Consider the following 26,732-nt stretch of genomic DNA (forward strand, 5'->3'; position numbering starts at 1 on the left):
TCTCGGGGTTACTTCTGTAAAGCCTCGCGACACCCTGATGGGCAGCTTCTCTTGACCTAATTTTAAAGATGGTACAGAGTGGTTCTGGTGAAGAGCCACCTTGTATGAGGCGGCAGACACACACACACACACACACACACGTATGCACATACACACATAGGGTTATATTAGAACCAGAGCCAAATTGAGAGTCATTGGAGCTGAAGAGACTGAACATATTTTAATTAAGAGAAGCAAGTAGGTTGTAGAGAAACATCAGAATACCCAAATTTAGTTTCTAGTTAATGGGGTTTCTAAATAGCCTTTAGTTATCCCAGTTCTTAAAAACAAGTATTTTTTGAACTGGTTAAAATCTAATCTGGCCTTTGGAATGGGTGATAGAGCAAACTAGCTGTACTTTTGGTTAACATTCGAGATTCCAGTCTTATGCTGAGAAACTGGCACTCGGGCTAGTTAGAGGTCCAGATGGGAGCCACCCTAGAATCGCAGTCTACAGATTGACGAGGTCTCAACTGGAGAGCCCCAGAGGTCCTGACTGGTCGCTGTGGTGTAGATGTTTTTCTTGTGTTTCATTTAAAGGCTTCTTAACAGGAGTTTCTTTTGTGGCCGACTTACCTAAAACCTATAGAGGGAGATAAACACAGCATTTGTTGAGGGCAGAGAGCTGCCTTCCTGCATCTCGGAGATCTCTTTTCAGATCTTCAGAGACATTTATCTCCCTCTTGAGGATTAAGCGGCAGCCACAGACTCAGGTAACAGCCTGCTCTCAAAAGCTGGTTCTGAGCCATCCTCTCCAGCAGACTTCTGCTGAGCCTGCCTCCTGCCACAGTTTACTCATAAGTATTTCAGTAAGTATGTAGTCGCTCCATGCCGAGGGATATGTAAATTATTTATCAGGGCCGTAGCGGAGGCCTGAACAACATCTGGTGCTGGTTATATGTGAGAAGTATGTTTTGTTTTATCTGGCTTTTTTGACTTCATAGAAGAGTGGAGTTGGCTGGCACTTTGTGTGGGAGGAGAGAGAGTGGGGGTGATCTGGAAATTAAAGAATCCTTGCGTTGTATTATGCCCGCCCTCCCCAGGCTGGGACCTCCTGGCATCAGAGTGCATAGAACATTCTACATCTCCACAGTAGAGTTTCATAGTCACATGTGGGTGCCCCATTGAGGTGCAGCTAGAGAAACTGCATTTTTGTCATACAATTTGAAGTACTTTAAGTGATATGTTTCAGCCTGAAGCTAGGGACGAACCCAGGGGACACCGTGCTGTTAGGACCTACTGTATAATTGTCTTTGGACCATTGCTCAGCCTTTTTACCGTATGTCTAGAATCTGCACTTTATGTTCCTGGATGCTCTTTTGCATACTAAGTGTGAGTCCTGCTGCATCTGAGGAATGGCTGTCCCAGCAAGTCCAAGTCAAAACTGGAACATGCAACCCTTCCCTGGAAAGTATGGGCAATCATAATAAAGAAGGTGGCTTTATTTTAAGTACCTAGTACCTAAGCCACTCCTCCAAGAATGTATACTTTTGAAGACAGGAAGAAAGTGAAGCTGACCCAGAAAAGAACAAAGACCCACACCACATGTTTTGGAATTGCTTTTTTTGTGCTGACGGTTTTTGGAGCCTTCTCGTGTATGGGCCAGGCCTTTGGCTGAGTCTTTATCATAATTTCATGGGCTCTTCATAACAGTTCCCTGACATCGGGCCAGTTAGTTTGTCCATTTTACAAGTAAGGAAATTGCGACTCAGAGTTAACAGCTTTGTTTTATTACTAGGAAAAAGTAGTTAAGCAAAGTGCAGCCTACTTTACATGCGTAGCCCTTTAGAATTTTTTTCAAAAGTGCTGCCCATTCCTGCGCTTGACGTGAAAAATAGTAACAGAAAAAGGCAGACATAGCATCTGGCTCATGTCGTGAAGCCTGTTCCTGAAAAGGATTCTGATGGTGAAGATGATTTGGCGGGACAGACTTGGTGGTTTTGGACTGGAATCTCTCAAGTCTGCAGTCTCAGAACCTCCCCCCCCAACCCTGAATGTTTCTGTGTAAGAGTGCAGTGTGCGTTTCTGTGTACTATTAGAAATGTGGACGTCTAAGCAGCCCAGTTTCCTTGCCAAGTGTTGCACAGAAGGGTATTCCCGCCTGGAGCCCTACCTTGGGTCAGTGTGTGCTTCTGAGCAGGAACACCAGCTACCATAACCTGTCTAATTTATTGACTTCTCAGGAATCAGGATTAAAAGTTAACCAACCAGCATCCTTTGCTATAAGGTTGAATGGTGCAAAAGGAAAGATTGATGCAAAGGTGCATAGCCCCTCGGGAGCCGTGGAGGAATGCCATGTGTCTGAACTAGAGCCCGGTGAGTATCAGGGCTGGCACGGGGGTCTCCGCATCAGTGTTTCTGGCAGAGCTTCCTATAGCTGTGCCTCCTGGGGCAGGCCTCTCCAGCTACCATACTGCTGGCGAGTCTTCAAGTTCTTTCTGCTGCCACTAGACGTCCTTTATAACATGGGGTAGACATGTTGCCAGGAACCCAGAGACTTTTCATGTGACATTAAACAAAGTCTCCTTGATTTTTGTTACCTTTACCAGTTTCCTTTTACACGATAATCACAGTTTGCAATTGTAGTTTAACAAAACCATACAGTTTTATTGTTGACTTTATAACATGGGTAAGGATATTTTACCTTACTCCAAGAGAATCTAGGTCTCCAGAGCCTGATACCTCAGATTTATAGGGCTCTCTGATGTCAGTCAACTTTAAAGAGGCCATTTTGTCAATGAACATTTATCGTACGTTAGAGATTTGGCAGGAAGGTAGAGCTAGTAAATACACAACTCTCTTCTCAAAACACTGCTCATGTTAATGCGTACCTATAATCTTAATACCCGAGAAACTGAAGCAGGAGGACTTCAAATTCAAGGCCAGCCTGGCCTACACAGTAAAGCTCCATCTCAAAATAAATAAAAAAAAAAATAATAAAACTAAAATATATCAGCAACTAGTTCTGGCCAGAATTAGTCAGAATGATGCAAAAACCTGCAGATTGGAGACATCCCTAAGTGATACCATAGAAGAACCAAGAAGCAGATGGTAGGGCTGAGCAGGAGTGGGACACTCTGCTTTGGCAGGGTCAGTAGAGCTTCATTCAGCATGGTTTTTGATGTCACACTCTGCTGTTGGGCATTTGCAGTGTGTTCACCTGCATCCAATGAGGGTGGAAATTCAGAGCGTAAGTGACCAGCTGAAGGAGCCACCCTACCCCCACCCTTGCATAGCAGGGGCTTCCTCCTGGACGTGGATTATGCACAAACCACACCCAAATACCTTTTTTCCGCAGAGAGATCCTTTATTAAGCAGGGAAGAAAAGATAAAGTGGCTGCTTTCTGACTCAGGCAGAAAAACAGCCGCAAATGACCTTACTGGTGTAATTTTTAAGAAAAGAAAAAAAGGAAGATCCGCGTTAGAATGGACTAAGATGTGGTGGTATATTTTGATTGGGCATTTTAATTAGGTGAACCAAAGCAGGCTTTTGATTGCTGGACTTTGATACTTATCCTCAGGAAATGAGTCTGACGTAAGAAATTATTACCAAATAGGTAATAGACATATTTACCAAATAAGATAATAGACCTTGATGGCTAGTTTTAGGGATGTAATCTGTGGTTTACAAGGGAAGAGAAGGGGGAAGGGTAAGGCCTACCAGCGCCATGTTTGCCAGGCTTGCTAGGGCCCTTCAACAGCTTTTTTTCTCTCCTGAAACAAATATTGGGAGCAGGATGCCTTGCCCATATCGTGGCTAACATTCGGCTACATCATAGAGAATCTGTTAGGATGTGTAACTGGCAAAGTGGTGAGCTGCTGCCCTTGAGAAAGCAGAATGAAGCAGCAGCCAGAGGTGCTTGGTGACTACTTGGCTTTGAGAGTGAATTCTGAACATGTAAGGACTGGGGAGATGGTTTAGTCAGCAAAGTACAAGCATAAGGACCTGAATTTGATCCAGCCAAACATACAACTGTGATGGGGTGTGAGGGAGGCCGGTCCAGCCAGGCACACAGCTGTGATGGGAGTTTGGTATACAAGAGGCTTCCTAGCCAGGCGGTCTGACTACATGAGTGAGCTCCAGGTTCAGTGAGAGAACCTGAATCAAAAACATGAGGTGGAGAATCACTGAAGAAGACACCCAGTGTCAACCTCTAGCCTCCAGGGCCCACACACAGATGGCGTGTTCTGGATGCATGAGTACAAAGGTGCCCGTGTAGTTAGCAGTACTGAGGATAGCTGGCTAGAGGGTGTGCAAGGGTTAATCAGGGTCTCTTTCTTACTTGGAGTGTCAACCAGGTGGTAGTGTTTATTTGATGTCCAGGGCATTGAGCTCAGCAGCAAGTGAAGTTTGTCCTCCTTGGCCCAGACAGCCTCTGAGATGCAGTGGTGTCTAAGGCCATTTTGGGCATAACATAGTTGAGGTGTTACCGATTACAATTATAGGATACCCAACTCAAGTGAACACATGTAATAATGAGGCCCAGTTATTCTTCTAACTGCCAAGTTTGGAGTCTGTGGTAGGTTTTAACAATCATTAATGGGTGTTCTCTCCAAGGCCTCAAAGACTTTTTGTTGTTTTGCTTTGCTTTATTTTTTGAGTCAGCCTCTCTGTGTACCCGAGGCTGGCCTGGAGCTCATATATCCCAGAGTAACTTTGTACCCAATACCTTCCTGCCTCGGGCTCCCCAGTGCATCCTATCGAGTGGCATCAGGCCCAGTGTGCCCTTACTCTTCCTTGGCATCAAGGCTTCTTTCCTTTTTTATGCTGTTTCATTTTAAACCATATCAGCCAAGAGACATCTTCTCAGGACTTATTTTCAGAAGTCCTAAGATGCAAGAACTCTATAAGTCTCTAGCAGGCCTCTCCTACTGTCTCAGTGAGCTGGGACACATGCCCATTCCTGAGTCACTTCCTATGGGTCAAGAAATGAATTGATTTACCTTGGGGAAAGAATTTTCCCCCATCCTGTTAAAGACCACATCTGGACATCGGGGTGGGGTTCATTTCCCCTGAAACATTTTGGCTTTAGGGGATGACGTGGGCACCCAGCTGGGAAATGCTTGGGGAAGTGCAATACTGAGAGATAGGGGTAGGTAGAGTAGGTAGCTCAGTCTAGAACATTCCTTTGTGGAGAGTACTAGAGAAACAAAAGAGGGTTTGGGTAGAGCCTTAATGGCCACAGGTCCTAAAGGAGATAAAGTGTTCAAGGAAGCAGGCACTAATGAGCAGAGAAACCACAGGGTATACCATGCAAGGCCAGCCTAGGTACTCACTCATCTGTTGACAGATGACCTTGTCACACGTTGTGACCCAAATCAGAAAAGTCTGGCTATTTCTATTGCTGAGAGTTGCTTACCTTGAACTTAGTTAGGGAACCTTAATACCAATTAGAACTGTATTGAGAAGTGAGCAGATTGTGAAGTAGGGGCCGGAGTGTTCTGGTGAATGTTGAATTGGAGATTCAGAACGTTTCCCAAAGGACTGACTAAGGAGACACAAATAAGTCTAGCTGACCTTAACCTGTGAGTTAGCTGCCAGGTCCGCAGAAGAACAGTGTCTTTAAATGATTCAACCCTGGCCGGCTCAAGTTGTCTTGCAGTGCTGTGTCCTCACTTTTAACTCCAGGCTGCTTACCAGCTCCGTTTACCTTGTGTCTCTTCTCCTAGATAAATATGCCGTTCGCTTCATCCCCCATGAGAACGGCATCCACACAATTGATGTCAAGTTCAATGGCAGCCACGTGGTTGGGAGCCCTTTCAAAGTGCGTGTTGGAGAGCCTGGCCAAGCAGGGAATCCTGCTCTGGTGTCAGCCTATGGTGCTGGACTCGAGGGGGGCACCACAGGTAAGAAACCCTGCTCTCCTTGTTACTCGAGAAGCTGTAGGGCAAAGCTGGGGTAGACTTCTTCAGCCCCTGGAGGCCTTCTGGGTTCAGTCCTTGGGAAAATGCAGGTACACGTGCTTTGGTGGACTTTGGAGACCACTGTTTGAGCCAGGATGAACCCAGAGCAAGGCCTGTATCATCACAATCATTACTGTTTGTTGTAGACCAGATGTCTTTCTTCCACAAGTTCCTCGGCCTTAGGGGCAGGATGGTGACAGCCCAGTATCATTAATGGATTTTTTTGTACAGCATTCATGGTGCAGCTCCTAGGCCTACAGACAGACCAGACAGACACTGAAGCAGCCTAAGCTTTCACATATCCTGTGTCCTTGTATCTACTCACTACAAATGCAGTGGAAGGGCTGACAGGGTGCAGCAGGCCTCGCTTTATGGCCCTCTTGCAGCCGCTCCCTGGACCTGTCCCTCCTCCTGCAGGTGTGAACATTGCTCACTAGTCACCAGGTCACAGAGGCTCTCTCACTTGCTGCCTGTCCCTGAACTGACATGGTGCTGAGTGGCCAGTTCGGCCAGATGGTTAATTCCTTGACAGACTCATTCCTGGTTCAGCTTTAATGAAGTTACTTCACTGCAAGAATATCTCACTTCTTCACTGAACATCTGAAAGATCTCTCTATGTGATCTTGCTGATTGGCTTTCATAGCTTGAACCAAAAGCCACTTACTTACGTGGTCAGCTTGAAATAGACCTCAGCTCTGTCCATCACATCAGCATTAGAGATAATAAGGACTCTGTCCTTGTTAGCATCTGTGAAGGAGGGTCACAGTGTGGATTCAATAGGACACCGCTTATTTTTGCTGTCACTTGGGGCTTCTTGGGAAGATCCTGGTTTTTCAATGCCCCCTTGGTCTTCCCACCCCCTGCCGTGCTGTGAGTTGGGACAGAACAGAGTGTTTTCCCCTTGCACTGGGGGATGGTTTGCTATAGTAACAGCAAACCAGTCCTGGAGTGAGTTTCTTCATAAGTGGTAGAGGAGCCCTGCCTGAGTTAGGAGTGGCCGATAGACGGGCGTGCTTCCAGGAAGTCTGGCCAAGGCAGTGTCCTCCATAAAGCCACCCCCTCAGTGGCGTTGCTCCTGCCAGATGCCCTTGGCACTCCCAGCCTGACTCCCGACTTCACTCTGAGCCAGTACCTTGCCCTTGGATGAGATCTACGTTGCAGATTGGGAGGAGAAGAGGAAGTGATCCAGCACTCTCCGGAGCCACTCAGCTGGGGGCTCATAGCACCAGGAGGGGGGGGGGGTCAGCCCCAAGTCTGTGATCTTAAAGTCTGAGCCCTGAGCTCCTGACTGTAAAGGCACATACTGCACCCCAGCCAACTTTGTGGGGTGTCCTAAACCAGAACGCCTACCCTCTAGATAGATGCCCGGAATGGTTTCCAGGCGGTCATACCTGTGGGCCCCTCCTGGCAGCAGAGCAGACAGCAAGCCTAGGCCTTGCCCACAGCAGCCTCGGAGCCTGCCATTGCAGCCGAGGGCCATCCAATCCCTTGTTGGCTGCTGCTGTCACAGCCTTCCACCACTTCCTCTTGGTATTTCTCACCCTTCTGGAGCTCAGATGTCAGGCTGTCCCTAGCAGTGTGACTGCCAAAGAGCTGGTCTTACAGAGAAGCTCCCAGCCAGAGAAAAGGCCCAGAGGTTATCCGCTTCCACCCTCCGTCAGTATTGGCTCTGTTCACAGAGTGGGCATCTTGTTTTCCTGGCCTGCCTGCCCCCAGGCTTTCCCCAAATATCTATCCAGAGAGGATGAAGAGAACTTTCAAAAAAGGATCTGTGAGGCCAGGCCGTGGTGGTGCACGCCTTTAATCCCAACGCTCAGGAAGAAGAGGCAGGGTGGTATCTGAATTTGAGCCCAACCTGGGCCACAGAGAGAAATCCTATCAAAAAAAAAAAAAAAAAAAAAAAGGATCTGTATGGCCAGCTTTTCTCATGTCCTTACTGGAGAAAAGCAAGAAGTCCTATGTTTGTGGCCAGGCTTCAGACAGAGGCCTGGAGTTGGCCCACAGTGTTTGGGACTCTTTGGAGCAGCCATTTGGAGCAGCCATGAGGATCAGCATGGGGATGGGGTAGAACCACCACCATGTACAAAGATGGTTTGGGTATCACATCACATATTGGTCATAGCTGGAGTAGATTTTGACATATATCTGCATGTGAGATTTTTCTCTCCTGTCATCTCTTGGGCCAGTCCCTTAGCAATAAAATGGTTAGATAGCATATCTAAGTCGTTCTGCTAAGCCCCAGCAGTGGATGGGCAAAATGGTGGCAGGTGGGTCACAAAGCTGCCTCATAGGCTTGCCCCATCTGTTAGAGGAAGTAAACACCTGGTAGTTCTTGACGTTTTCTTTTTGGTTTTTCGAGACCAGGTTTCTCTGTACAACTTTGGAGCCTGTCCTGGAAATTGCTCTGTAGACCAGGCTGGCCGGCCTGCCTCTGCCTCCCGAGTGCACCACAACTGCTCAGCTTAGTTCTTGACTTTAACTCCTAAGTTCTCCCTTCTCTGCTTCATCACTGCCTTTTGGGCTCTTGATTGACTAATGCTTCTCTCTGAAACAGTCGAGTCTTTTCAACTTCCAATGCTTTTGTTCTCACCGTCTTACAGCCACTTCCTGGACACATGCCCCTTTGTGGCTCATGGCCTGCTTCTCCACACCACCCCCAACCTCAGCAGCAGCTGCTGGAGACTGGGGGAGGGGCTTCTCCAATGCACTTATTAACTCGGAGGCAGAGTCAAGGTGGGACAGTAGGAAGACTTTGGGACAGCAGCTTCAGGAAAGTTCCAGAAACAGCTGGCTCATGTTTGGGGGTCACACCATAGCAGCTCCTTTGTCTTATTGATAGCCAGAACAATAATTCTTTCTCTGGCCCAGGAACTGTAGTTAAACCAAAATATTTCCCAGCTGGGTTGGCGTCTGAGTCTCTGGCAGGGGTACAATGCTGCTGGAGGATGTTGCACTAGAGCGCCCCCTAAAGGGCTTCTAGTGCACAGGAGCTGGTGTCTGGCACCCCTGCTGCTTCCACTGCCCCTCTGGACTGGAAGGAAGCGACAGGTACAGGGGATAAAGCGGGGACCCAAGCTGGGTCATTAGTTGACCTTCTCTTTTGTCACAGGATATCTGAGAGGTCAGATGTCTCAAGGCTGCAAATAGGGTGTATGTGGCAGTTGTTCTGTGTGTCAGTCTCCCGTCCATTCTCCCATCTGCCTCTCCCCCCAAGCATATAGTGACTTCTTGGGCCTAGACACATAGTTCTACACAGGAAGCTTGGATACAGCACATCACTTTCTGGTGACGCACCTTGAGTTACACATGGCCTGAACACCATGTGGAGTAAGAAACACTATGATAGAGTGTTAGGCTTGCAGAGTGGCATATGGCCTGGGGTCTGGTGTGGTGCTCAGTCAGTAGAATTGCTGTTTATATTAGTTCCTTCTCTTACTGCTGATATTCATGGCAAAGAAAGTGAGCTGACAGCTCTAGGCACCAGCCGCAGGATTCGGCCCAGTGTCTAGGATGAACAGAAAGGGAAGAGAGACTGGGCTTCCTCAGCCCCATCTACCCAGAGGAAAATGGTTTCCCCTAGAAGCAAAGCTAGGCTCTGTTGCCTGGGACAGCACTTCAGCCTCACAGTGACAACTCGGGTTTCCCTCTCAGCCACATTTCCAGAGACAGTAGTGTTGTCCAAGCAGTCAGTGCTAGAGGACAAAATGTCAGCCACACTTTTGACCTAGCCTGGGCAAGGCGGCTACACCTCCACAGCCTGTGTTTCTCTATGCCAGGAACTCAGAGCTCCAGGGCCACTTGTTTCCCATGATGCCACAGCAAGCAACTAGTAGTGTGTGTGTGTGTGTGTGTGTGTGTGTGTGTGTGTGTGTGTGTCACCATTGTGTTACTCCCCTTCTCCCTACAAACCGTCCGTATGTCCCACTTCCTCTCTCCCAGGTATCCAATCAGAATTCTTCATCAACACCACTCAGGCAGGCCCAGGGACACTCTCTGTCACCATCGAAGGCCCATCCAAGGTCAAAATGGATTGCCAAGAAACCCCAGAAGGGTACAAAGTCATGTACACTCCCATGGCCCCTGGAAACTACCTGATTAGTGTCAAATATGGTGGGCCCAACCACATCTTACGCAGTCCATTCAAGGCCAAGGTGACAGGTAATGACGGGCCACTTTGGGTTTTGTTCTTCTGTCCTGCAGAGCGGGTCTTGTCAAGTTACCAGTAGTAACAGCTGCAAGTGATTTATGTTGAGTCCACAGCTAATCCTGAATGTGAAGAAATGGTATGTGGGCAGTGGATCCACTGCCCAGCTCTGTGAGCACTGGGGGCAGAAGCATTTTCCTTCCAGGTATCAATATGAGCCTTGAAGAAAAAGGAACTGCTTCCTCTGATAGAGAACTATGACTTTGGGGAACAGTATTCACGAGAGCTGTGAGGGTCTCAGAATCTCAGCAGACCCTGCCCTTCCAGTCCTCCTTTCGTTTGATAGAGCTATAAATTCAGCATTGCCTCAAAGGGTCAGGAACAGAGTTGATTTTGAGGGCTCTCTAAATACATATGAATTCTGTGATAATGTATGGACTTTTGTATTGAATACTGTTGAATTTAGAGAGGGGACAGAACTTACAAAGCAGATAAATTGAAACTAGTAGCTTGTCATGGTAAAAATCAAAGAGAGCGAGAATACCAGCCCCAGGACTGTGGAGCAAGTAGGGCCGCAGTAGGGAAGCATGCCATCTTCTGTTATTTTTGTCGCTTTTTGGAGAATTTTTTAAGTTTGTTCTTACAGTGCAGAAGTGACAGTCCTGTGCTCTATTACCCAGGGGTTCTGCAGAGAACAGCAAGGAACTCTGTTCTTTAGTATGCAGCATGGAAAAATGGAACCTTTTTTTTGTTGTTGTTTTTTTGCCTATGATAAATCAAAAGCGAGAGCCTTCCTAAGAACGCTCTTCAGTGAGCTTGTTTTAAAACTCAAGGAAGGGAGGGAGGGAGGGAGGGAGGAAGAAAGGAAGAAAGGAAGGAAAAGAAATGATGTGTGGGCTAGAGAGGTGACTCAGCGATTACAAGCATAAATTGCCCCTGACGGGCCTAGGCTGGAATCCCGTCATCCACAGCAGCTGACAACACCTGTATTCTCTAGTTCAGAAAATTCAACCCTGGCCTCTGACCTGCATAGGTACTTGTACATGCGTGGGTGCACATAAGCTCACACAGTCACATACGCATTAAATCAATAAGCCTTTTTTAAAACTTAAAAAAAAAATAATATGTCTGAATCCAGTATGTTCCAACTTGGGAAAATGCCCTTTGAGTGGGAGAGAGAAGAAGTAAAGAAACAGTGCTGGGTGGTTTTCTGTCTCTGGCAGAAAAGAAAGCGTATTTACACATTTGAATGGCGGCATGCACTTGGCTTAGTTGGAGCCTCGTTTCTAATCTTCACCTTCCACATAATAAAATAAAAGGATTCTATAACGCCTACCTTCTCCAGAAACACTAAAATAAATACCAAACAGTAAAACTCAGGGTGCCCACCATGTGCGGCCTGATTCCCTGTTACACAAGTGGCGTGGGCTCATTGTAGAATTAAAAAAAAAAAACAGAAAGGAAAGCCATCCTCTCATGCTTGGAATCAACTTCTGTTCTCCCAGCCGTTTATACTGCATTATATAAGCATTCCACAGAAACAGCAAGAGGTGAGTGCTACTGGGTCTTTAGCCTAGGGAGGAATTACTCAACCATGTCAGCCTTTGCTGAACCTGGTCCATTTGCCCAGCAAACCAGATTCTAGTTGTCTGGGTAAGACCCCAAGGATCTAGAGGACATAGCTTGGTGATATATACCTGTGATCCACCACGGAAAGCTGAGGCAGGCAGATTGTAAGTTTGAGGCCAGCCTGTGCTACCTAGCAAGACCCTGTCTTTTAAAAAGTGATAGTGCAAGGGCTGGGGGCCAGGCATGGTAGTATACTCCTGGAAGATCAGGCGTTTGAGAACAGCCGTGGCTAAGTGAGAGCCTGTCAAAAAGAAAAAAAGCAACAAAATCCAAAATTTATTAGGGGTATGGATGGTGGTAGATTGCTTACCTAACATGCATGAGGACCTAGATTTGAACCCTTGCCCCATAATATATACGGATATGAGATGCTGATGGAGTTGTTTTGTATCGAGGTGCGGGAGCTTTTTAGGGCTTTTGCAAGAGATATACTTGGCTGCTGGCTGACAGGACCACACCCCACATAGACGCGCATTGGTCTGACCATTCATGCCTCCCTCTTTCCCATGCTCTAGGCCAGCGTCTTGTCGGCCCAGGCTCCGCCAACGAGACCTCATCCATCTTGGTGGAGTCAGTGACCAGGTCCTCAACGGAAACCTGCTACAGTGCCATCCCCAAGTCATCCTCAGATGCCAGCAAGGTGACCTCCAAAGGGGCAGGGCTCTCAAAGGCCTTCGTGGGCCAGAAGAGTTCTTTCCTGGTGGACTGCAGCAAAGCTGGTAGGCGTTATGGGTCTGCTGGGAAGGGCTACCCTGGGGGTAGTATAGACTCCTCGCCTACTTCAGTGTTTCCTCTAGGATCTTTTGTGATCTCCCGTACTTAGAAATAATCATGTTTCTTTCTCTGCCCTTCTGTACTTAATATTCTTAGCTGATTTTCCTTTCTTTCGCTTCTTGATTCTTTCACCAAGACATAATGGAAGACAGTAATGTCCCCATTTCAGACAAATGGAAGATGGTAGTGTCCCCGTTTCAGATGAACAAACTAAATTGGCCACCTAACCCCTTTCTCTGATCCAGTTGCTTTAATCATGGCTTAAAATTGATTTGGACTGGAGAGATGACTCAGTGATTAAGAGTACTAGCTGCTCTTCCAGAGGACCCGGGTTTAATTCCCGCCATCCACATGACAGCTCATGACTATAACTCCAGTTCCAGGGGATCTCACACCCTCACACAGACATACAGGCAGGCAAAATACCAATGCACATAAAATAAATAAATCTTTAAAACTGAACATTTCCTTGTGTTTTGATAGGCCTGGCTCTGGCACCCAGCATACCTGGGCTGGAAATCTAGCTGTCACTTTGTTCAATCATAAAGCTATCTAGCCACTTGCCTTGGGTGGGCTAACGGAATCTCCTAGAAGTCCGTTTCTTTTCCCAAGTGAGAATCATAATTCTTTCTTTAAGGTCTTTCAAAAACAAAAGAACCCAACAGCTGGCAGTGCTATAGCCCTATGTGCTAAGGGTTCAACTCAGTCACTTCTGTGATATCCAGAAGCTTTAAAAAGCGGCTAGTGAAGCTGGGCATGGTGGCACACACAGGTGGACCTTTGACTTTGAGGCCAGCCTGGTCTACAGAGTGAGTTCCAGGACAGGCAGGGCAACAGAGAGAAAACCTATCTCTACCCTCCCCCCCCACACACACACACACAAAGAGGCAGTTAGTGGCCTTTCTGATTTGTAGCTTAGGTAGAGAGATGTTTCATATCTAAGGTCACCAAAGCCAGGGGCAAGGTAGAGGGTGTCAGAGCTGGTGTCGGGATCCAAATCAGGCTGTGTCTACTGGTAATGGCGATGCTTTGCCACCTGTCAGAGGACTACGGTGTCATCACCCCAGCTCAGCCAGGAATCCTAGCCTCTCTACCTTTGTGAGTCACAACCCTCCCGTACTCTCTCTGATTTGCCTGACTCATTGGTCAATAACAACTTTCTCTTCCCCTAGGGTCCAACATGCTGTTGATCGGGGTCCATGGGCCCACCACCCCCTGTGAAGAGGTCTCCATGAAACATGTGGGCAACCAACAATACAATGTCACATACGTTGTCAAAGAGAGAGGAGACTACGTTCTGGCTGTGAAGTGGGGGGAAGAACACATCCCTGGTAGCCCCTTTCACGTCACTGTACCTTAAAAGAGCTTGCATCCAATCCTGGAGGAATCCTTCCAGTTGCTTTTGTTGCTAGTTTGCAATTCATTTTTTTACAATGTCCTCAGCCTGCTGGTGGGCCTGAAACCCCACCCCCAAACCTTCCCCCTTCATTCCAAGTGCCTTTAGTGCCCTAGACTTGACTCTTGAGGACATGTGGGACATCATAAGAAACCAAACTGGGTACAAGAAAGTGCAGAGTACTCCAAATCAAGACTCTTGAGTTCAAAGGTCTAAGAACAGGGCAAGACTGACTGGCTCCCCTAAGCTCCTGGTCTACTCAAGCATTTGCCAAACAAGAATGTCATTGCAGAAGGGGACCCTTGCCAAAGACCCTTACAACCCAATTCCCTCAAGACTAGATGACAATAAGACGTCTAACCCAGATCACATTCCATCTCTGCGCTCACGGGCCCTGGTCACTTTGACTTCATCCCAAAGCCAACTCAGGTGCAAGAGGCATGCAGAACAATCCTATACCCCATTTTTGGAATTCTGCCCCTGCCTTCTGCTTTATAAACAGCCTTGATGACATGTAGTCATAGCCAGATGCAAGGCCACTGCCAGCTGCCCGCAGAGGCCACTGATAAGCTACTGCTGGGCCGCTCTGCAAAAGCTGGAAGGGGTGGGTACCACTGTTATGACCCATGAGAGGCCCTGAAGACCAAGACACTAAGATGTGGCCTCACCTGAGGTCTCTTTAAAGGCTGTGGGAAGCATCACCAGGCTGCCAAATGGTGGGAGCAAATGTTAACAACAAAAAAGGGGTGTTGTGGATGTTGTCATGGATGTGGCCGGGGTAAAGCGAGTATCCTGCACCAAGACACGGCAGCTGGAGAGGTGTGGGTGGTAAAAGCCACCTGTCAGGAACTGGAGCAGCTGAAGCCGGATGTGGAAGGACACGGGCATAATAGACAGGGAGACCAAACTGGAATCAAATGCCAACTGGAAAGTGTATCTTATAACTTATTAAATAAAATGTTTGCTGCATATGTCGCTCCCTGTCATTCTTAGAATCTTTGCAATCGGCCTCTCCCCTCTCCTGTCAGTGCGGGCAATGTGATTTGACAGTGGGCATGACTTTTCTTGCAAGCAAAGGGCTGTCTTTTCCTAAGAAGCCAGGGCCAGTGTGAGAGTCAAGGGGACTCAAGAGGGTACATGGGCCATGTTACCAACTTGACTTCTTTGGAGTCCTAGATACAAAACCCAGGTAGAGCCAGGTGGTGGTGGCACACACCTTTAATCCCAGTACTCAGTTGGCAGAGGCAGGCAGGTCTCTGTGAGTGTAAAGCCAACCTAGTCTACAAGAGCTAGTTCTAGGACAAGCTCAGGAGCTAGAGAAACCCTGTATCAAAAAGCCATAGAAACTATGGATTTCAAGAAATCTTCTTGCCTAATACCCATGAATCTGCGATCTCAGAAATGTTTTTCAACCCGTCACATACCTCCACTGCCTTAGACACAGTACTCAGTGCCACCATCTGCCCCTCCCTCGTCCCTGTCCATGCCAGGAAAAGTGATTGCTGATGACTCATGATGTGCTTAGCCTTCCGTCTACTGCTCATTACAGTGGTCAGTTGACATTTTACAGATGACAAAACTAACAAGGGTTCAATTGACACCTCACAGTTACAGACCGAGCTCATATGGAAACAGATTTGGGCCTATTCCTTTTGACTCCAGAATGGGAGCACTAGCCTCAAGACACTGCAGGGAAGCAGCTCAAGAGTTGCAGGGAGCCCTACAAAAGCCCTTGGCAGTACCCATGGTGACCTCAAGGCCATCAGTCTGGGAATAAGGGGAGTGGGGGTTCAGGCAGGGAATCTGGATCATTTTTACTGGTATGTATGTGTACAGGACAGGATCTTGTGTGTTCCAGGCTAGCCTGGAACACCTATGTAGCCAACAAGGAATTTGAACATCTTTTTGTATGTATGCTGTGCCGGGAGCAAACCCTGAACTTTGTATGTGTTAGACAAGCGCTCTGCCAACTAAACTACATCCCCTACTCTGCTTTCTGTGTTGTATTTTTGTTGTGGTGTTTGTTTTTCCTGCTATACCTGGCTGCATAAGTGGAGTGATTTGTTTCCCTCTGAGATTAGAGGGGAGGGGAGGCAGAGGCACCCTTTCTCCTCTGTGCCTTGAAGTCTGTCCTAGACTCCTAGCCTCTGTAAGGCCACGAAGAGTCCACGCAGATACCTGTCTAGTGTGATGCTGGCTTTGCCATAGAGGCACAAGGATGCCACCATCCATTTATTCCCCTCTAGCCTGACTAGGTTTGCTGGGAGAAGCAGAATTTGTACAATAACCGCGTTGACTTTGGTGTAAGGTGTCCCAGAATCTAAACACTGTCTTGTAACTGGCCATCTGAGCATGCCTCCTTTGGCTGGTTCCCATGATCTATAGATCCCACCAGGATCTGTGGGAACACTTCTTTACTTGTTACTTTGTGTGGACAACCCCTCCTGGCAGTGATACGCCTCATACACGGTGTGAGTGAGCTGGTTGTAGGCACCTGGTGGGTGATGATAGTTTTACATTAGGGGTACAACCCTGCCGTTGCTGCCTGTGACATTAGGGCCTACAGGGTGGAGACCTGTTGTTCTCAGTGCCTAGAACCAGAGGGCAGCTCTTATCTGCACCTGGGCGTGGTTACTATGGAAACAGGCTATTGTTTGTGTCAATACCCTGAAAACTTTGAAACTTGGTGGGCCTGGTGCCAGGTCCTTCCTGACTTGATGTTTGCCTGTTCCCCAGCTGAAGCTGATGAGTCTAGGAAGTTACTCCAGTGGCCAATGGAATTGCAGTCAGTACCCACCCTGCCCTACCCATCCTGGGAGCCCACATTGTCCTCTGCAGCTCAGGGAAGTGCTTACCAAGGTGATTTCAGGGAGCAAATGTTCATTAATAGCGCACTTATACATATTAGTCCTTGGCCCCTTGTTTTCAGACTTCAGAAGGGGCCTTGAGAGCCACATTTTGATTCATTTGTTATACAATTCAGAACACGGGGATTTGATTTCCTTTGAAAATTGCTCGGCCTTAAGAATCAACAGAATCAAAAACATGGGTGTTCTAGCCCTGTACCTTCAGGTTGTTTCTTACAACTTGCAAAGCCAGCACTGGGCAGGTGGATTTTTCTGGGTTTTGTTTTAGATTATTTTTGTTGTTGTTGTTAATTTGTGAGCAGATCTAATACAAGTGCTCTACCTCTGAGCCGTGCCCCCAGCTCAATCCCTGAAATCTGTATTTAAGTGGGAGAATGAGAGAGTTGGGACTATAACACAGCTCAATGGTAGAACACGTGAGTTCCGTCCCAGCACCCACATGAGGAGGCTGGGCATAATAGCATCCACCAGATGTCCCCCATGCTGTTCCAGAAGGTGTGACAGCAGGGTCCCCAGGCTCCCTGACCAGCTGGCCTAACCTAATGTGGCTAGTTCCAAACCACCTCAAAAAAAAAAACAAGGTGGGCATCGCCTAATAAAATTTAATAATTTTTTCTTACAAATGTCAAAAGTAGAGGCAGGGAAGGCTCTAAGCAAGCTGGATTCAGTTTTTCTCTTTGGCCTTTCCCTAAAGATCTGGCCAAATGCATGGTGGGAGGGATCGTAGCAAACAAAAGCTCCTTCTCTGCTTTGTCTGGGCCCCCAAGCCCATGGGGACCAGCTCATGTACATGGAATTTAGGGGACCCACCCCTCACACCCATTTTCTCTTCCTCGGCATTCTCCAAGGCAGCCAGGAGCCTGGAATTTACAAGGCTGACTTGTGGCACGTATCCCAGGGTACTCTGAGCTTTGGACTTGTTTATCTCCCCAGGACAAAGAATCTTCTGGTCCTTTATTGCCCGTGTTTCCCCTGTCTGACCACCCGCCCTTCTACCGCACCAGGATGCCTTGCCTCGCCCAGTCACCCCTGAGGTGGGGCACATTCTTTGGGTCCAGCTAAACCTGGGCAGGGTGTGCTCAGAGAGTACAGTGTGACAGAGGCTCCGGGCAACCCAATGACCCAGCGTGTGAGGATTTGCAAGCAGTGTGTCCCATGTAACAATTTCAGGACTGGATTTCAGTCCCAGCCCTGTGGCTTGCCAGCTGAGTCATCTCGGGCAGTGGCCTCTGTGTTCTCATCTGTAAAATGGGGAGAGAGTGGGACTTTATATTCTAAGCCAAGAGAAACACCTCTCCTCTCAGCCCATTTACCGCCCCCTACTCCCAACAGACCTGGGTAAGCCAGGGCACCTGGAAGGATGTTGCAGTAACTTGGCTCCCCAAAGTGGAGAGGAATGGGTGTCCCTTTGAGAGAAAGCTGGTCTGTGGGGAAAGACAATATGATGGTTCTAAGCCCAGGCTAGGAGAGTCACATCCTGCTCTGTCCTGACTTCTCCCAAGCCACTCGCCCTAACATAACACTTACCTCGTGTGGGGCTTAGGAGAAGCTATGGGGCTGTGGAGGCAGAGCCTGCTGAGGGCTGGGTCTGGCATCATCAGTGGGAACTTGTGAAGTCCTCGGCAAAGGGTTCAAGTTAAACAGTCCCAGCCCTGCAGCCAACCAGCCAAGACACCCCAGGGAATGGCCTCTGAACCTCAGTGCCCACATCTGTAAAATGGGAAAATACGTTGGAGATGGACGTCAGTGCTCTGTCAGGCACAGCCAGGAAGGCATGGGACTTCTGTTCAGATGCAATTCCGGGCAGCTAGTAGAACAATCAGGGTTTGCAGCCTGACCTAAGAGCCAAGAAGTCACCCAAAGCCCTCAGAAGGAGGTAGAGTATCTGCCCAAGCACATGGGCTAAATGCCTGTAGACCAGGCCAAACTGAGGCACAACAAATTGGTTTTTGCCTTCTAGGTTTTTCTTTTTCTTTTTTCTTTCTTTTCTTTTTTTTTTTTTTTTTAAGTTTTTCTTATATATTCTGGTCACAGCCCTGAAAGTCTGACAGATACAGGATCCTGTCCCAGCGCAAGCATTTAATGTCACTGGACACCCCCCCCCATTTTCCACATCTGATTGGACACCTGTAAGCAGTGTGCTAAAGAAGCAAAGGGCCCAGTCTGGGGCCTTTGTGAAACAGCAGTGGTCTGGTCGTGAATAAGGAGATGGCTGAAGGCCTCAGAGCACAGCATAGTGCCCGGTCAGGCAGGTACATAGTACATCCCAGCTGGCATTAATGGAGATTGCCCCACAAATCAGAATCTGCCCGAGGGCTTTATACACCGCGAGACACTCTTCTCATACTAAAGTCTGCTCCCACCGTCGTCATATGCACAGATAGGCGGGCTACTAGCTAGCAGGTGGCAGGGCTGAGCCTCTGATGGGTGAGACTACAGAACTGCCACGACACTCCCCTTAGCCACATACCCAAGCTTCAAGACGGTAGGGGATGGACCTTCCGTTAGTTCATCTGGGTGCCTGGTATATAGCAGGTCACCTCAGGGTCCATTGTGTGGAAGAAGGCATGACTCCTGTGTGTCCCCTGGGAATACTTGGCATATGATTCCCTGGTAAAGAATGGGACACCCCCACCTGCCACTTGTCACCCCGGAAGGGTCATGGGTCCAGGCTCTGCTTTCTTTTTTTAAATTTATTATTAAAAACTAAGTGTGCGGGCTGAAGACATGGCTCAGTGGTTAAGAGCACTGGCTGCTCTTCCAGAGGTCGTGAGTTCAATTCCCAGCAATCACATGGTGGCTCACAACCATCTGTAATGAGATCTGGCACCCTCTTCTGGTGTGTGGGCATACATGGAGGCAGAATGTTGTATACATAATAAACAAACAAACAAATCTTTTTTTAAAAAAACTAAGTGTGCTTGTGTATGTGCGTGCATGCATGTGTGTGTATGTGTGTGTATGTATGTGTGCATGTGTGTGTGTCCTGTGACGTGTGTGAGGAGACGCCTGAAGGAGTCAGAGGACAGCTTTTGGGAGCCAGTTCTCTCCCTCTGCCCTGAGTTCCAGGACGGAACTCAGGCCATTGACTGGGCTTACATGACAGAACCCTTACCCACGGAGCCATCTTATTGGACCGTGGTCTGCTTTCTCTTTCAACTTGACCTGGCCTGGCTTAGCAGTAGGTGACGCTAGTCCCCTCAGGATCCCACCCTGTCCTGTATAGCAGGGCTGTCTAAGCAGCCCTGGCAACTTGACTCTCATTGGCTACATGTTTCCTTGGAGACAGACACCATCCATCCAAACACAGATGAGCTTCAAGAAGAAGAATCTTCCTTCCCACCTCTGGGCTCCATAGCATGAGGGAGATGTTCGACTCCTCAAACCAGGGCGCTTGGGGAGAGCGAATAAAGAAGGAGATGGTTGCTCGGGCCACCTGGAATATCCGCTATGGTCACAAGTACCTGAAAGAGGGGTCCAGAACCAGGAAACAGGCCTGGCAGGCACCCTGTGGGTCAGTCTTGAAAGCAGGCCCAGTGCCTGCCACTGGCTTCCCTGTCAGAAAAGAGGTACAGGCGAGATGGCCAGAGACCAAGGGGGTCCAGGACCAGCTGTTCAAAACAGGAGGTGTCCAGGGAGACAGAGTGAGGCAGCCCAGGGGATTTCCTCGATACTCAGCAGCCCAAGGCAGGCCAGAGGACTTGGAAATGAGGCACCCCACCCCAGCCACCCTGAAGCTGCTCTTCCAAGGCATCTCCCATGATGGCCAGGGCCGGACCCTGTACCTCAAGGAGCGGAATCGCCTGATACCAGAGAAGAAGTACAAGTACCCGATGGTGTCTTCCTGGGAGTATGGCTGGCATGTGGGTAAGACCATGCACTCTTCCTCCCCAACCTCACTCTTCATCATCTCGCTCCTGACACAAAGAACCAAATGAGCTCACCACCCTACAAGTGGACCAGGAGACCTCCTATTTGCACATGGTTTCTGGCTTGTTCCCTAGAACACACCCTACCTCCCGTTCTTCTTCTTCTTCTTCTTCTTCTTCTTCTTCTTCTTCTTCTTCTTCTTCTTCTTCTTCTTCTTCTTCTTCTTCTTCTTCTTCTTCTTCCTCCTCTTCCTCCTTCTCCTCCTCCTTCTTTTATTTTTGTTTGTTTGTTTATTTTGTTTTTGTTTTTGAGACAGGGTTTCTCTGTGGCTTTGGAGCCTGTCCTGGAACTAGCTCTTGTAGACCAGGCTGGACTCGAACACAGAGATCTGCCCGCCTCTGCCTCCCAAGTGCTTGGATTAAAGGCATGCGCCACCACTGCCCCACCTCCCCTTCCTTTACCAGGCTTCACTACATGCTATCTCTGCTAGGAAACCTTCCCAGGGCCTTCTAGGCAGACTCACTGAGCCCACTTGGTGCTTCTGCAGCTTGGTGAGTCTACAGAAGCTGCTAAGGCAGAAGTCCCTAGGCATGAACCAGAGAGCAAAACAAACATAATCTCTGACTCCATGAAAGGCAGACAAGAAGTAGATATAGACTGTAGGCGCAGGCAGCAGCCATATTGTGAGGTTTTGGTTTGGTTTTGTTTGGTCCTTACAGGGCATAGGAGTCAGTTGTCGAAAGTTGGGGATGGGATACAGGCCATTGTACACATCCTAAGCAAGTGCTCCACACTGAACCTCGGCCTGTTTCTGCACATCTAACTAGCTCCCAGATGCTGCTGATGCTGCCTGTCTGTGAACCACACTGACCATCAAAGCTGTGAGAATAAGAGATAACTCAGGATATGAGGAGCAGGACTGGGGGACTATTCTGGCAGACAGAAAACAAGAAGGCCCCCTATAGAGTCTTGTCCTGGGTAGCGACTTTGCATAGTGTTCTTCCAAAAAGGACCTGCTGGCCTGAACTCACAGAGAGCATCTCAGTGAAGTGGCCAGCACCTCCTCTCCTGCTCTGCCTCACAGGCCCACGCTCACTGCCTGCAAACACGCTGTGTTGGTAGATTTTGCAAATACGCACACAGGATACAAAGGCTCATTTGAATTCTAGGTAACAAATAACTTTTTGTGTGAGTGTACAGTAAATATGGTATGACCATACTCTAAAGATTATTCATAACTCTCTGCAATCCAAATGTGAATGGGTAGTCTATGCTTTATCTAGCAACCCAGACTCGAGAATGTCAGTAGCCATGCTGGTAGCCTGCTTCTGAATGTTCGCTGACTGTGAGGGTCATGTTGGATTGTAGCCAGAAGGCAGACCGTCGTCTGCTTAAGCGCAAAGCTCCTCCCAGAATCTCTAGAACATTTCATAAACCTCTGATATCCCAGCCTGAACTCAAACCCAATTCAGGAGTCACTTGGGGAACAGATAAAAGACCTTCTGCTGACTGATGCTGTCCCCTACCCTAATTTTAAACAGAGAGTGCAGCTCATCCAAGAGGGTGCAAAGAAGGCACAGGAAAGAGTCGGGACATTATCTGGGTCCCAGCTGGGTCGGTCAGAAATTTCCTTATGTATATATAAAACAACTGACTAATACCTCACACATAGTAAGTGCACAATAAAGCGGTAACAAGCATTATATTTATTAGTGTTATTATTAAATTATGACTGTTACTACTGGTTCAACAGGCAGGATCTGCAGTGGAGGGCATCTGAGGATCTCGTTTGGCCTTAGGCAGCCCCTAGAGACCTTGCTGTTCAGTGGGATAGTGGGACAGTCTGACTGTAGCAGGAAGGTGAAGCATGGTGGATGAGCTTGGAGTTGGGTGAAGGGCCCAGCTGGTTAGCGGCTGGAATGATTTAAGTGCTGGCAAACACAGATCCTGATGGGGCCAGAGCAAGGTCTTGACGTTCCACGCTGTGCACACACTAGCCTTTAGCTGTCGGGACACGAGTTCTGAGCATCCTTAGGAAGGGGCCACGGACATGGAGAGGCAGTGGCTACTCCTGCATGACTGAAGAGTTGCCTCCTGAAGGTGGGGAAGTCTAGCAGGAGGATGGTGATGACTCCTTTTCATCCGGGCCTCTGCTGTGTTCCAGGGGATGTCATGAAAAACTACAGTACTCCAGCTCATGCCAGAAGTCAATCCATCGCCAAGTCGTTTTACATCAAAAGTAGCATTTTCCATGTTCCGCGGCGGACAGATGACCTCATGTGAACTTGGCCTGGGAAAGGCCTCGGTGGCTCCTTTTCCCTATCTGGACCAGCCAGGTGGGTGATGCTCCGTGTTCTGCTGAGCCCCACTTCCTTGGCTGAGAGTGACGTGAAGAAGGGACCACAGACGTACACCTCTGGCGTGTACTGCTGGCCTATATTGTGGCTCCCGTCTACACACAGAGAACTCCACTCCTTACAAAGCTGCCCCCACCCTGCCATCACTAGCAATGCTGCTCCTTTTCCCGGGGAAGACAATGAGATGCAAAGTTGCATCAGCAAGACTGGACAGTGGAGAAATTGGCTTAGCCCACAAAATGCTAAGGAAAGCAACGATCTCCTAGTGTTTATTTCTCTACAATGGACTGATGGGATCTTTAGGAGAGTTGCTCTGTCCCAGTGTATCCTACAGTTCGGGGAAGAACTTGCCATCTTCTCTGGTGGCTTCCCTCGCCCCTGCATCAGTCAGAGATGCCCTGCTTCATGTGCTGCAACAAGCAGCCCCTACGTCCCAACTATTTAAACAAATAAAGATACGTTTCTTTTTCCTTCATTTTCAAAGACTCATCGAAGATGTATTTGTCCCACCAGAGTCCAGTCTAATGTGGAGTGAACAGCTTCCTAGGTACTCATCTAGAGGAGACACTGCCCTCATCTGGTGGCTCTGGCAATGACACACATTAGAATCATTTTAGAGTCCTCTGTGTCCAGGGGAAAGGGAAGAAAGAGAGAGAGTGTAAAGACACTGGAAATATGTGGGGGTTTTGTTCACTTGATTTTTCTGAGGTAAGGGTTTATGTAGAACTCAGGCTGACCTGGAACTCTCGCGTGAACTTCCCACGGCTTCCAGAACCATGAGTAGCCAAGCCAGCCGGCATACCCACTCTTAACCCGGGAAGGAATGAAGAGAAAGAACCTCTAAACATCTAGCCCATCTCTTCCACAACCAGTGTGTGCTATCCTGGAGCCATGGCCATAATATAAAACTCCCTGTATCCTCCTGTAGTAGTTTTCCTAGGCTATGAAAATCTAGGAGACCTCGAACAACAGAAATTCACTGTGTTGCCGTTCTCAAGGCTGGAGGTCCAATAACCAAGGGCTCCACGGAGCCATGCTCCCTTGGATCTGGAAGAGGAGCCCCTTCCTGCCTCCTTCATGCCTCTCATGCCTTGAGGTCAGGCTTGTCCTCTTCGGCTTGCCACAGTGCTGCTCTAACCTGCCTTCAGTGTCACATGGGTCAGGGTGACCTGTCCTCACATCCCCGCTGTATAAGGATCTCAGACATGTTGGACTGGGGCCCACACCACTCTAGATGATGTCACCTACTGTTTCTAAATCAGGTGACAGCATGAGACACTGTCGGTGAGGACTTCAACATACTCCTAATTCAGGGCATTACCCCTGCCCTCTGATAGCAAGTCCTTACAGGGTCCATTATCGGAGCCATCTTACTGGGTCTTCCTCTTTTCTCTTGGAAAGCACTCCCAGGCATAATCCCAGACATGGAAATAGTGATCCATGAAATCCCATCACATACTGCCATCGCAGTTATCTTGTTGCTTAGGAGACATCCATCTGTAGGGATCCCAAACCCTCTCATAGCTCTTTGCAAAAACCAAAATGTTCACGGGTTTTCCTTAACCCAGGGCATTATGGAGCTCTCCATCCTAGTCAAAAGGGGGCAGCCCCTCCGTCTGAACAGAGAGTGAACTGGACAAACGAGTCTCACAGGAGCCACCGCCAGGGGAATTCTCCAGGCCTTCACTAGTTTGCTCATTACCCTGAAATCTCTCAGACAACCAGACCACATAAAACACTGAGTACAACTAACTTACCTGGTTTTCCCTCATCAATCTTGACAACAATCTTGAGTGAGAGAGAGAGGAAAAGGCAGACAGTGTGACCAAGGACCATGGTGGGAATAGGCTGCCTTGGCACTCACACAACAGCCTGACATGGCAGAGTTGCTGGACAAACACACCTGCTGAATTTATTCAAACACCAGTAACTCACTGGGTTCTCTGGGGCCATTGGATTGAAAGCGCAAGGCTTTGGCTGGGCTCCTGGAACAGAGGAGGGCATATCTTGGAACTCACAGAGTGAGGAGGGCTGTGGTGAGGAAGGTGAATAGCTTCGGAGCACAGAGAAAGCTCCCTGCAGCAGGTCACTGGCATTCTGTCACTAAACAACATCACACTTTTGATGGAGGAGGGTCATCTTTCTATCTGTTGTTTCATTGGTTAAATAAAGAAACTGTTTTGGCCCTTTAATAGGACATAAAATTAGGTAGGCGGAGTAAACAGAACAGAATGCTGGGAGAAGGAAGCTGAGTCAAGGAGTTGCCATGATTCTCCCACTCCAGGCAGACTCAGGTTAAGATCTTTCCTGGTAAGCCAGCTCGCGGGCTACACAGATTATTAGAAATGGGTTAAGAGGCTGAAACTAATGGGCCAGGCAGTGTTTAAAAGAATACAGTTTCCATGTAATTATTTCGGGTAAAGCTAGCCGGGTGGTGGGACACAGCCCGCCGCTATTATTACAACAATCCCTAATTTTTATGCCTAAAATCTCCCTAGAAAACTAGCCAAAAAGGACTGAGGGGTGGACACTTAGCTTGGATAGTAGACTGATTGCCTGGCTTGCATAAGGTCCTGGGTTCAACCCTTAGGCCCCCAGCACCACATACAGGAAGCCTGATGAAACAGTCCCATAACCACAGCGCTTGAATGTGGAAGCAGAAGGATCAGAAGTCCAAAGTCACCACCTTGTTTGCACAGCAAACCCAAGGCCACCTACAATACCTGAGACTCTGTACCAAAATGGAAGAAGAAAGTTGGGGAAGGAGGAGGACTGGAGGAATGTCTCAGCAGTCAAGAATGTTTGCTGTGTAATCGTGTGAACTAGAGTTTAGATTCCTGCGTTTTTGTAACATCCTGTAGCCCCAGCAGGGCAGCACTGGGGTTAAGTTCACACAGAGCCTGCCTCAGAGAAACAGATGAGACGCGATAGAGGATGACGCTCTCACCTCTTTTGGCTTTAGGCGTGCAGATCCATGCACACGTGTGTGCACACATTCACACAGAAATGCACACAGGAAAGGGGATAGAAGAAGAGAGATGGGAAAGGCGGGCAGGCGGATAGGCTGTCTATGTATTTAGCAAACACCCATATGGAATTTGCACGCATTTTTTTTCTAAGCCTGCATCTCCAATTTGGTATTTGTGAGTCACAGGTGTGTCACTGAGCACATTAAAATGCCTTATGCACGCTGATATAGTCTCTGAGGATAAAAGGCACCTGGGTGTGTGTGTCTCTGTGTTTGCTTTTTGAAGATTGAGTACGGTAGGGAATATGAACAAGCCCATCAATAATTCTAAGACTGATATGACGGACTGTTTGAGTCAGTTTTCCTGTGAAGGCCTAGAGTGATTGTTGTCCGGCTGGCAGTCAGCTGGCCCCACCCACACAGATGTTCAGCTGTACTGCTGTAAGGCAAATGCGACCAGAGAGCACTCAAAAGCGCTTGGTGTGGCGGTGAGCCTATAAACCAGCAAAGACCCAAATAAATCAGAGTCGGACCAGCTAGATTTGACCCCCACACACTGACCCTCGGGTTTAAATTTATAAAATATGTTAGTTTATTTTTCAAAACTATGGTCGTTGGATGATTTCAAATTGTCTATTGGCTCACAGTTTGCTTGCATTAGCCAAGTCTATCCTGAACAATACTGATAGAACTCGGGGTTGTCAATGATGAGGAGTGCGGGCGGGCGCATGTGCGCGCGTACGAGCAGGGCAAGATGTATGAATTTCCATGACAGCCTAGAGAG

The 26,732-nt window shown here is 48.2% G+C and overlaps 2 protein-coding genes across 5 annotated transcripts in view; both read left to right on the top strand.

The window, feature by feature from the left end:
• The window catches only part of Flnb (filamin B), a 144,773-nt gene extending 129,916 nt beyond the window's left edge, over nucleotides 1-14,857 (top strand). For all 4 annotated transcript variants that reach the window (XM_050161177.1, XM_050161180.1, XM_050161178.1 and 1 more), the window contains 5 exons: nucleotides 2,223-2,355; nucleotides 5,710-5,886; nucleotides 9,883-10,101; nucleotides 12,232-12,435; nucleotides 13,663-14,857. In XM_050161177.1, the coding sequence (XP_050017134.1) occupies nucleotides 2,223-2,355; nucleotides 5,710-5,886; nucleotides 9,883-10,101; nucleotides 12,232-12,435; nucleotides 13,663-13,850 (921 nt within the window). In that variant the 3' untranslated portion in view covers nucleotides 13,851-14,857. The remainder of the gene's footprint in view (nucleotides 1-2,222; nucleotides 2,356-5,709; nucleotides 5,887-9,882; nucleotides 10,102-12,231; nucleotides 12,436-13,662) is intronic.
• A 5,255-nt stretch (nucleotides 14,858-20,112) lies between these two features.
• On the top strand, nucleotides 20,113-26,710 carry LOC126513043 (protein ATP6V1FNB). The gene is made up of 2 exons (XM_050161186.1): nucleotides 20,113-20,620; nucleotides 22,788-26,710. The coding sequence occupies exons 1-2, from the start codon at nucleotides 20,113-20,115 to the stop codon at nucleotides 22,904-22,906; spliced, it is 627 nt and encodes a 208-aa protein (XP_050017143.1). The 3' UTR covers nucleotides 22,907-26,710.
• Nucleotides 26,711-26,732: the final 22 nt, after the last annotated feature.

The sequence above is a fragment of the Alexandromys fortis genome, unplaced genomic scaffold, assembly GCF_014885135.2.
Source record: "Alexandromys fortis isolate MF-2015 unplaced genomic scaffold, M_Fortis_MF-2015_v1.1 scaffold_123, whole genome shotgun sequence".
Taxonomy (NCBI): domain Eukaryota; kingdom Metazoa; phylum Chordata; class Mammalia; order Rodentia; family Cricetidae; genus Alexandromys; species Alexandromys fortis.